The 11,817-nt window shown below is 40.1% G+C and overlaps 1 protein-coding gene across 5 annotated transcripts in view; it reads left to right on the forward strand.

The window, feature by feature from the left end:
- Positions 1 to 11,817, forward strand: part of LOC104922433 (ATP-binding cassette sub-family A member 1-like) — a 43,735-nt gene that overhangs the window by 2,859 nt on the left and 29,059 nt on the right. For 2 of the 5 annotated variants that reach the window (XM_027283551.1, XM_027283554.1), the window contains exons 1-6: positions 734 to 837; positions 1,353 to 1,461; positions 2,691 to 2,784; positions 3,832 to 3,973; positions 4,198 to 4,316; positions 9,136 to 9,257. In XM_027283551.1, the coding sequence (XP_027139352.1) occupies positions 1,396 to 1,461; positions 2,691 to 2,784; positions 3,832 to 3,973; positions 4,198 to 4,316; positions 9,136 to 9,257 (543 nt within the window). In that variant the 5' untranslated portion in view covers positions 734 to 837; positions 1,353 to 1,395. Of the gene's footprint in view, positions 1 to 733; positions 838 to 1,352; positions 1,462 to 2,690; positions 2,785 to 3,831; positions 3,974 to 4,197; positions 4,317 to 9,135; positions 9,258 to 11,327; positions 11,461 to 11,817 lie in introns of those variants that run through there. The other 3 variants (XM_027283553.1, XM_027283552.1, XM_027283555.1) reach the window with 2 other exon arrangements.

Here is an 11,817-nt window from a genome sequence, read left to right on the forward strand (position 1 = left end):
GACGGCCTTAATCAAGGAGTTAAGGATCTCAGTCTTAAGTGGCTGACCTGATTTTAACCCTTGATCACCGGGTGTCTATCTTGGAAAACAGGATTACAAATGCGACTGTTTCTGACTTGTGGGGTTTTCTGGTGTTACCTACTGTCCAGATAACAAAATAATTTCTCACAATAAAATCCCCTAAATCTAACAAACCTTTTGTGCATTTTGGTCTTCCAGGAATTTGTTGTCTAAATAATGAACTTGGTGGTCTGAGCCGATGTTGCATTAAACTAGTCCAAGGTCTTTTGAATCCGCAAATAGAATAAGCAAATAAAGAAAAGTGTGTACCCCACACAGGTTTTCATTTAGGATGAGTTACATGCCATTTAGTAAAATTGGAAACACTCGGTATCTAGCCAAGTAAAACATGTAAAAGTGTGTACTTATTTACTATGTATTTTTATGAGTAACGTCACTATGCTGTTTAATCAGTGGGTTGTTTGATTTAGATTGTGCAGTGGGGATGATGTGAGGCTAAATTGGTGGTTTCTTTTAACATTTACATCAAATGTAGCATTGTGTGTGTGTGTGTGTGTGTGTGATATTGAGGCGTTAACATGGTGAAAAGTGTGACGATGAAAGTTTTTACCAGCAACTTTCACCACATGAAATCTGCCCACCGCCCACCCATCCTTCCAGTCTAACTGGAGTTTGAGCTTTGGACTGATAAGTCTACATCGGGAGACCTGAATCTGCAGTGGTTAGCAGCCTCAGTCATCAGTTGACTTCATTTGCTGAGTGTTGCTGTACTTTTCTCTTCTCTGCATTTCAGAGTGAAACAGTTTTGCTCAATAGGTGATTCTGTTTTCATGCTTACTTTTTTGTTAGTAATGATTCTTATTATTTTAGGGCAATTTACTCTAATTTTGTTGTAACTGTTTTCTGGAAAATTAAGATAATAATAATAATCATTTTTATTTTTCCTCGATAATTTTTGTTATGATGGTTTTTAGGGAAAAGTGTTATGTCTGACTCTAAATTGCTTTTCCTGCCCAATTGTGGCACAGTCTTCTGGATGTTACAGCCATATTTTGTACAGTTGTATGCACTTATGGTTTGCTGATGTAACGACTTTCTGTTCTGTTTTCACATCAGCTTTGTGCGTAAATGTATGCTGTTAAATATTTTTGTAAGCCATGTCTTTTTCCACAGGAACAAAGCAGGATTGTTGAGTGTCAGTTTGCTGACTGTTTAATTTATGGCTTTTTTCACAGCGGGAAAGGCAGGGTGCAAAATTAACTTTTTTTTGTCTGTTAGACATGTAAAAGTTTGCAGTGGTTGACCATCTCTCTCTTTTTTTGGATTTACAGTGAGGAGCTGGAGCGTGCTCAGTGAGGTTCGGAAGACGTCAACATGGCAGTCTTCACTCAGCTGGGTTTACTGCTTTGGAAGAACTTCACCTACCGACGGAGACAGACTGTAAGTAGGAGTGCTTTGAATTACTGACTCATAAGAATGATGGACTAAATGAGTAGTGAATTATTGATTTTTTTTTTTTATCCATTTAAAAATATACTTTCCATCCCTAATGATTGTTTTCTCAAACTTATATCCTTTATATACAACTATGTATAAATATAAAACATATGAAAAATTGTGGCATCGTCTGTTTGATATTTGAAATTTTAGGTCAGTCGAAAAATAAGACTGAAGACAAAAAAGGAAAATGCGAGGGGGAAATGTTGTTTTATATCATTTCACCTCAATGTTTTCTTTCAGTCACATTTTTAGTCGATCTGAACTTTGAATTGGAGTTGACCTTTCCAGTGCAGTATGACTAGTCATAGTCATAAGGGCATTTATGTTTATGGTTCCAATGTGTATGTGGCCCACAACAATAAAAATGATGTAATTCTCTTCTGAGCCACTTTGATTGAAAAGCATTACAGTGAGTCAGTCAAAGATGTGATGATGACACATTTATGTCCATTGTCCAGTTCCCATTTTGTTCCTTTTAGTGCCCACACAGCTAAAAGTTATGTAAATCTAATTCAGTTCCAAGCTGTGGCATGGTGCGTCTTTATATGTCAGGAGGCCAATCTACTGACAATTTGACCCTCAGTCAGAAACCTCTCTTTAATCCAATTATGTCTAACAAAGGGATACAGTGCATTATCTAAGACAGTGTCTTCATTCTTCTCCACGCTACGTATCTGCCATGCTGGTTAAAGCTGAGACACAGGCAGCTAAAGTAGAGGGGGCCATATGGAGCAGATGGACAAACTTACAATCCACTAAACTATGCAGACCTCTCACTCTATCTCCCCCTATTAACCCATATAATTTACCAAGACTTGTCGCAGGATTACTGTTAACAAGAGACAACAGCTGACAGCATCCCCTCCACCCACCGAAAAAACAAAAGAAAAGAAGAAAAACCCCTTTCACACAAACAACACACACACACACACACACACACACACACACACACACACACACACACACACACACACAGAACTCCTCTAGAACAGGACAGATTTCCTTAGTTGAACTGAAAATTCACAACAACAAAAAAAACACAAATGAAAACTCTGTTTTGGGATTATGAAGTCATTTGTTTCATGAGTTTTTATTTCAAAGTGTGTTGGGCCTTTCTTTATTTGAATGATTAACCTCTGTCATCATCCTTTCTTGTCTTCCTTTCTCAGATCCAACTGCTGATTGAGATAATCTGGCCCCTTTTCATCTTCTTCATCCTCATCTCAGTCCGAATGCATTATCCACCCTACGAGCAACATGAATGTAAGCAGACAGGAAGGGTGGGAGAGTGACCAAAGATTTTTTTTAGACTTTCCGGTATTAATTGTCTAAAGTTTAAATAAAATTACATTTGCAGATGTTTCATTACAGGAAGGAGACTTGAATTCCTCAACATAATTAATTATAGACAAGAAAAGAAAAGTTACTTTTTCATGCTGAAATTGTCATTTATCAAACACAAGTTTGTACTTGGATTTCTTAATTTTCCTGACAATTATTAGTCTGTTTAGATTAGAATAGATTAAATTTTAAGACAGTGTTTGCCTCTTGCTTCTTGGTAAGATCAACATACTCTTCCAAGGTTTCAATGTTATTGTCACATCAGGATCTATTTGATTTGTCAATGTTTGCTTGCACTGTGTGAACATGTGATAGGACCTTTAGCTCCTGGAAAAGGGAATTGCAAAGCAATTCATCAGCAGAACTGGTTTTGCAACTTTGGCCACGTTTCAACTCAATAAGATTATCAACGATCGAGAAGCACCTTTAGGAAGGAAAACAGTTACTTTTGAACACTTGTTAAATGTATTCATATTTGGCACCCATGAATCAAGTGTCAAGGTTAATCATTTGCTTTGCATGTTTTGTTGACCACCAAACCAGTTCCGCTACTTGAAGCAATATTACTGATACCAGCTGTCATTGTATCACAAATGAATCCAAAGCCAGTTAACCCAGTGAACAGCAAAGAACTGGGTCAAGCTCCTGAACCCTCTCTCATACCCTATACTTATCTTTTCAGTATGATAGCTCATTAACCTCAGTAAATTGCAGCAGTAGCAGTAAAGTTACCGGAGTTGATAAGAGAACAAACAATTGTAAAGATAATGTCAGTGCTTTTTAGAGCTGATTTCAAACGCAGACGGGGTGATGTTCTACAGCATATATTTACATACGGTCAAATACTTTTAGGGGTTTTAGGTTTGTTTGGTGAAGCATAAAATGTAATAGCTACACTCTTAAGGATTCAACTAAAAACTACATTTTAAAACTTAAAATGATATGCTGTTCCTTTCCGTTCCCTTCTAGGCCATTTCCCTAATAAGGCCATGCCTTCAGCAGGTACCCTGCCTTGGGTACAAGGCATCATCTGTAATGCCAACAACCCCTGCTTTCGTAATCCCACCCCTGGCGAGACTCCTGGGGTGGTGGGAAACTTCAATGATTCTATGTGAGTACCATGGCCATCTTGCTGATTCGTTTGATCAATGCACTACTTTGACTGATTAAAGGAATTCAATTACTGCAATGACTTTTGTGTAATTTTGTAATAATATTATCATTATGCATCACAACAAACTTCAAAACAGATCATCTCAGGTTTTGAATTCTCAATGGATGTAGAACAGTGTGTCTAATTTAATCTTCTTCCTGCCTCTCTGTGATCATCACCAGAATCTCCCGTCTGTTCATTGATGCCAAGAAGATCCTGCTCTACTCCCAGAATGATAAAAGCTACGAGGGCTACAAGGGACTGTTGAGAGCCCTCAAGAAGCTGCAGAAGAACACTGCCCGTAAGGAACAACTTTGATGTTTTGCTTATTTTGTGTTCTTGAATGGGCGACCGACCACCCATTCACATTCATTTTTTTTGCAGTATGCTTAAAAAGAAAGGAACACGCCTACGCAACTGCTTAAACAGATATGATCTAACCGTGTCAGTGACTCACACCTGCAGTTTATTCACACATTGCTGTTAATGCTTCTAAGCTTCAGCTTGAGAAATATTAAGGCTTATGGAGACATGTTGTTTCCCAAAAGAGAAAAAAGTCAAGACAAGATCTATAATTATATTTTAATCTAAAAACTAAAAAAAAGTAGGCTGTAGTTTGCCAAGTCTACCAACCATTCAGCTACCCCAAAACAGAGGTCCTTACTCTTTTCTACACTTGGGATCAGAATTTAGAGCAAAAAAGAAAGAATGAGGCACGGCACACAATTAGTACAGTGAGTAAATGAAGCTTGAATCATTGTGGATCCAGTATCAACACATAAACGACATGTTTAAACTAGATAAACATCACTTTTTGTCAAGGTCACTTTTGCAGCATAGTAGCTGATGCAACTGTTCCTAAGAGCAGTGTTGAGAGTGTAACGTGTCCTTCCCTATCACTGCCTGCCAGCTGTGGTGGCTCCACCTCCCAGAAGCTGGTGGGTGTTGTGACAGGAAAAACAAAATTGTACACCACCCCCGGTAATCATTGTAGAATCACTGCTCAGATCAGAAAGAAAATTGTTGAAAGTTGTTTCAACTGAAATGCTTCCTCTCTTTGAGGATCAGGTCGCAGACGTGACAAAGTCAAGCTGTTCTTGTCTCTAGCAACGTCTTTGATCATAATCTTAAATTTTAGCACTGGCAGAGATTAATCTGTCCTGGAGCAGGTCATCTTTTTAAAAAAACATCAACATCTTGATGAATTTGTTGTGCATCGGTCACCGTAACCTGAAAATAAGAAAGAGGGCTGTGCTAAACTCTGTACTCATTTAACTTCAGCCGAATTGAAGTCACACAAACACATTAACTTTTCCTCTCAGTACAAAAAAAGTCTTTTTCATTTAAATTCAGCACCCATTACTCTGACGTGGGAGGCTTGCTGCGAGCAATCTCTGTTTTCCAGCTGACCATGTGTACAAAGACAACCAGGACAAAAAAACAAGTGATGACAGTGATGAAAATAAATGTTATATAATTCATACATTGTATAAAATGGGGGATAATAACATGGCAAGGCATTACAGAATAGAGTGCAGGAACAGTAAACAGCAGTGATGTAACTACTGACCTCAGTTAATTGCTATCATGAAATGAGGCAGTCTAATGAGACAGGGTTTCCTTTTGTTCCTTTAGTGTTGCCTTGCTACAGCAAGACTTCTCTAATATTTAGTGCCTATAAATAAAGTGTCATTAGCCTGGTTTCACATCTGACCCTAATGTAACGGTAAATTTAACAGAGTGTACCATCAGAAATTATGCAACAAAGCAGAACAATAAAGCTTCTTGTTGTTTTGGCTACCGTCTGCTCTGTTAGCCCAGAGGTACAGTATGTTATGCAATGGCTCTACATAGGACGCATACATAGCATTTGGACAGTCTGAAAAAAGGAAAGAGATTGCACATCAGAGAGATGTTCTGGACAAATTTATTTTGAGAAAAACCTTTTAGAAAAAAGTTTGCATGTTGCTCAGTTTGATTAGATTGTGTGATTTGTGCTATGGGGTGTCCTCTTCCTGTTGTGTGTCTTTCCTGTTCATCTAGTTAGTAGTATACATTAGAGGCCAGTAATAGATATTCATCTCATCTACTATCTGTGGGTCACATTTCCATTGGAAAAGAACAGAGCCAAGGCTCTGCATTGATTTTTTCTTCTTTTTTTATCCAGGCTCATATATTATTTTACTTCTGCGCTTCCATGCACTCAATCAAAATTGATTTCTAAATGCACAGATAGTGTACAATCCCATATTTGTCTTAAATCCACGTGAGAGATTGCACTGACATAGCACGGGTACAGTCATGTATGATGCAGGAGACGGTAAACAGCCGACTGCTAAAGAAGAGTGATGCTATAACAGCATGGATCAAAGAGCTGAGAGTGGAGTCCCCTCACGTGTCTGTTAATATTTCAGCAACTGACTGGGGGTCAGCGTATGAGATTTACACTGACAGAGAAGGGAGACTACGAGGGGCCAGAGAGAGGGATGAGCTTTTTCCCCATAGGATAACTGGATAAATCACATGGGACATACTTTTAATCAGGTCTAATGCATTTCTGCTTCATGAGATCGTGCAGAATGACATGGCAGATAGATGAAAGGAAGAACACAGACAGACATTTAAAGAACAGATTCATCCAATATATTTAAGATGAGAAAGGTTTTTCTCAATACCAAACAGAGATACATGTGGTCTGATTGTCAGTGTTGAGCTTTTAATACACCACAGTTTTTTTTTCTTATCTTCTTTACAAAAGTAAGCTGAAAGTGGATTTGCATAATAGAGGAGAACATCAGCATGTTTAGCCTTTCATCGCCGTTATATTTTATCTGGAAAAGACTCCATTTGGACTATGCTTTCTTTTTTCTTGAATGTACATAGGGATACACACTCTCAGGCCCTACTCTTAAAATAGCTCATTGGGGAACTGAGAAGCAATCAAACGAACATTTCTCAAACTTAAATACACAGTCGATGACAGTCAGACATGCTCAGATACAAGCCAACAAAATTCTCCAACTGTCTACATCAAAATAGTACTTCACGATCAAGCCATTACACAGCCATTTTCTGGGTTGAATTCATGCAGCAGCCACCTTTTGTTGATCAGACTGCACAGACATTTGGCGTTCAGGAATGCTACTTGATGCTTGTGTGGTGGATTTGAGAATATCTGGTTTAACGGCGATCACAGCGTGTTTATGGACTGGTCTGACTAGTGATGACATTGGTTGCTAAACATGTCATGTCAATATTGTTGAATTTGAAAAAGGATAGGCACCATCAGGACATGTACAGACATGTTAGGCTCACCCAGCTGGCTCTAACAGAGGCAAGGCACACACAAACAAACACAAATGTATATCGTTACTCCTTCTGTTGTTTTACCTCCAGAAAACTCTTTTCTCCCGATAACTCAGGGGATTAAGTGCACTTAGGCGGCGTAGATAAAGACTGACACACACAGGCAAGATAAAACAAGGAAATGAAATACACACATACAAGCACACAAGCACCTTTGCTGACTACACAAGACTGCTAGACTTTCCATTTTAATAGGTTTGAGCCATCCAGTCTGTTCTGTCCTCAAGGACCTTTGGATGCAATGCACCATGGGAGCTGTGACTTCCTACTGAGACTGTGATTAGATCTTATTAGCACTCCCTTGTTGTTCTCCCCTGAGAACTGAGGTCACACACACATGCATACGCAGGCACAGTTGCACAATTACACACACACACATGCACAGAGGTCTATGGAGAGCTTGAATAGTAAGGATATATATGTAACACATGCACGCACCTCAAACTCACATGACACAAAAGTGCACATCCGTGGCAGTGAGGGACAGGGACACTGCACATGTGCACTGTCAACACACAGAAACACACTGTTCTCTTTCACTTCCTCCCAAGGGATGTTTGGTTCAGTCGAAGCAAAGTGTTTCCTGTCTGTGTGTGTGTGTGTGTGTGTGTGTGTGTGTGTGTGCGTGCGTGCGTGTCATCTGATAGCTACACAGTGACAGTAATAAGAAAAAAGATTTACTGGAGATGAAGGGAAAGGAAGATGAGCTGGATGACATTTTAAAATAAGCAATCCAAATTCAACGACGACTGGAGGAAAACAGACCAGCAAAACCAGTAATGATTCAGTCGTTGTAAAATGTGTTCATCTTAATAATCCATACAGTAGCAGAAATAATCAGTCAAGTTTGATACATCTAGACATGCTTACATAAAAGTACGCAGCGATTAGATCGACACAGCAGATAGAGACAGCGCTGTTAATAAACCAAATAACAGTGCGCTTTGTGAAGGCAGCCTGTGGGTTGTTAGAGCTATTCCTGTTTCCTCTGCATGTTTCCTCTCTATTAGTTTCACCCAGAGTCAAGTTCTACTGAGAAAACGGGCAAAAAGTGCAGAAAAATAGATGAAAGGTCGAGGCCGAGAAATCTAGGAAGGAAGAGAGGGAGTTAGAGACGTTGAGAAGCAGCATCTGGACCAAAGTGTAACGCCCTGTAGTAACCCCGTCTGAGAACAAAACTCAGCGCTGAGCAGTGTGTGTGTATGTTTGCGTGCAGCCGCACAGCTGACTCAGGCCAGTTTCAGAAATGGTTTGACTTCTTTGGAATGCAGCAAAAGTACAGAACGCTCTCAGAGAGTGCTCAGAGGACAGTGTGTCTGTGTTTATGAAGTTATTTAGTATTCACATATATCATATGAATTGGAATCAGACATTTGATTCAGTGATGAATTTTTCATGATCTTGGTTTGAGTCCACTAATTTATGTATTTGGTTGTCACTGAGCATTAAATCACACAGTTCGTACAGTGGAGTTTTCTTCTTGTTAAACAATTTCCGGAAGGTTAGAAGTATTTATGGTCTACTCTAAGCAAGGAAAGTCTGGGAGTTTTATTCAGAGTGTGTCAGAATAAGTCACAAGAGAGATTGCAGCCCAACTTTATTGTGGGAAAGAATTTTTTACACTCTGTCACACTTGGAGCACTGCTGTGAGTCCTGATATTGATAGTTTCCACCAAATAAAGAGCTCTTATTGAGGATTTTATGCCTCATAGTGGGTTGACTCAATGCCTCTATGTGTTTTTTTTTTCTCCTAGGTTTCAAGCTGAAGGACTTTCTGCAAGACAATGAGACCCTTTCCCACTTCCTGCACCACAATGCCTCACTTCCTCGTCACGCGCTGAAACAGATAGTGGAAGCTGACGTCAATCTGGAAAAGGTAGAACATCATGATTTTTTTTTGTTGTGTGCTACAGGCCTCCATCAGTATCAGCTGCTCTTATTGCCTCCGTACAAAAGCAGAGAACAGTACATTATTTCTTTGCATGTGTTTAGTCATTTTCACATATGAGATAATCACACTCCCCTGGCCACACTGCAATTCATCGACCTTGGCTTGACAGTATCTGCTGGGCCACAGGACTCTGCTGTGGCACAGCTAAGCCCTTAATACCCGGCAGAAAAAATCACTGTGGGTGAGGGGTTGCTGGGTATAGAGACTGACTAGCACCAAAAGCCCCCCCCCCCATCGTCTTGCTCTTCCTTATGTCTTTTTTTTGTCTCAATAAAAGGAAAATCAAATTATTTTTCGCAGAGAATAGCTTGGTTCATTTTTCCCTCGCTGACATTGATGATCTATTTCACAGCATCCCTATACTCCCAAACACAAGCGCACACCTCCTCCTCTTACTATTTATACATACACAAGCACCTTTGCTGACTACACACAAGACTGCTAGACTTTCCATTTTAATAGGTTTGAGCCATCCAGTCTGGCGTCCTCAAGGGCCTTTGATGCAATGCACCATGGGAGTTGTGACTTCCTACTGAGACTGTGATTAGATCTTATTAGCACTCCCTTGTTGTTCTCCCCTGAGAACTGAGGTCACACACACATGCATACGCAGGCACAAGTGCACAATTACACACACACATGCACAGAGGTCTATGAGAGCTGGAATAGTAAGGATGTATGTGTGTAACACATGCACGCACCTCAAACTCACATGACACAAAGAGTGCACATCCGTGGCAGTGAGGGACAGGGACACTGCAAATGTGCACTGTCAACACACAGAAACACACTGTTCTCTTTCACTCTTCCTCCCAAGGGATGTTTGGTTCCAGTCGAAGCAAAGTGTTTCCTGTCGTGTGTGTGTGTGTGTGTGTGTGTGTGTGTGTGTGTGTGTGTTGCGTGGTGCATCTGATAGCTAACACTGACAGTAATAAGAAAAAAGATTTACTGGAGATGAAGGGAAAGGAAGATGAGCTGGATGACATTTTAAAATAAGCAATCCAAATTCAAACGACGCTGGAGGAAAACAGACCAGCAAAACCAGTATGATTCAGTCGTTGTAAAATGTGTTCATCTTAATAATCCATACGGTAGCAGAAATAATCAGTCAAGTTTGTTACATCTAGACATGCTTACATAAAAGTACGCAGCGATTAGATCGACACAGCAATAGAGACAGCGCTGTTAATAAACCAAATAACTGTGAGCACCTGTGGTTGTTAGAGCTATTCCTGTTTCCTCTGCATGTTCCTCTCTATTAGTTTCACCCAGAGTCAAGTTCTACTGAGAAAAACGGGCAAAAAGTGGCAGAAAAATAGATGAAAGGTCGAGGCAGAGAAATCTAGGAAGGAAGAGAGGGAGTTAGAGACGTTGAGAAGCAGCAATCTGGACCAAAGTGTAAGCCCTGTAGTAACCCCGTCTGAGAACAAAACTCAGCGCTGAGCAGTGTGTGGTATGTTTGCGTGCAGCCACACAGCTGACTCAGGCCAGTTTCAGAAATGGTTTGACTTCTTTGGAATGCAGCAAAAGTACAGAACGCTCTCAGAGAGTGCTCAGAGGACAGTGTGTCTGTGTTTATGAAGTTATTCAGTATTCACATATATCATATGAATTGTAATCAGACTTTGATTCAGTGATGAATTTTTCATGATCTTGGTTTGAGTCCACTAATTTATGTATTTGGTTGTCACTGAGCATTAAATCAAACAGTTCGTACAGTGGAGTTTTCTTCTTTTGTTAAACAATTTCCGAAGGTTAGAGTATTTATGCGCTACGTGACAAGGAAAGTCTGGGAGTTTTATTCAGAAGGTGTCAGAATAAGTCAACAAGAGAGATTGCAGCCACCAACTTATTGTGGGAAAGAATTTTTACACTCTGTCACACTTGGAGCACTGCTGTGAGTCTTGATATTGATAGTTTCCACCAAATAAAGAGCTCTTATTGAGGATTTTATGCCTCATAGTGGGTTGACTCAATGCCTCTATGTGTTTCTTTTTTCTCCTAGGTTTCAAGCTGAAGGACTTTCTGCAAGACAATGAGACCCTTTCCCACTTCCTGCACCACAATGCCTCACTTCCCTCGTCACGCGCTGAAACAGATAGTGGAAGCTGACGTCAATCTGGAAAAGGTAGAACATCATGATTTTTTTTTGTTGGTGCTACAGGCCTCCATCAGTATCAGCTGCCCTTATGCCTCGTACAAAAGCAGAGAACAGTACATTATTTCTTTGCGTGTGTTTAGTCATTTTCACATATGAGATAATACACATCCCTGGCCACACTGCAATTCATCGACCTTGGCTTGACAGTATCTGCTGGGCCACAGGACTCTGCTGTGGCACAGCTAAGCCCTTAATACTACCCGGCAGAAAAAATCACGGTGGGTAGAGGGTTGCTGGGTAAGAGACTGACTAGCACCAAAAGCCCCCCCCCCTCGTCTTGCTCTTCTCTATGTCTTTTTTTTTGTCTCAATAAAAGGAAAATCA

Source organism: Larimichthys crocea, chromosome X (assembly GCF_000972845.2).
Source record: "Larimichthys crocea isolate SSNF chromosome X, L_crocea_2.0, whole genome shotgun sequence".
Taxonomy (NCBI): domain Eukaryota; kingdom Metazoa; phylum Chordata; class Actinopteri; family Sciaenidae; genus Larimichthys; species Larimichthys crocea.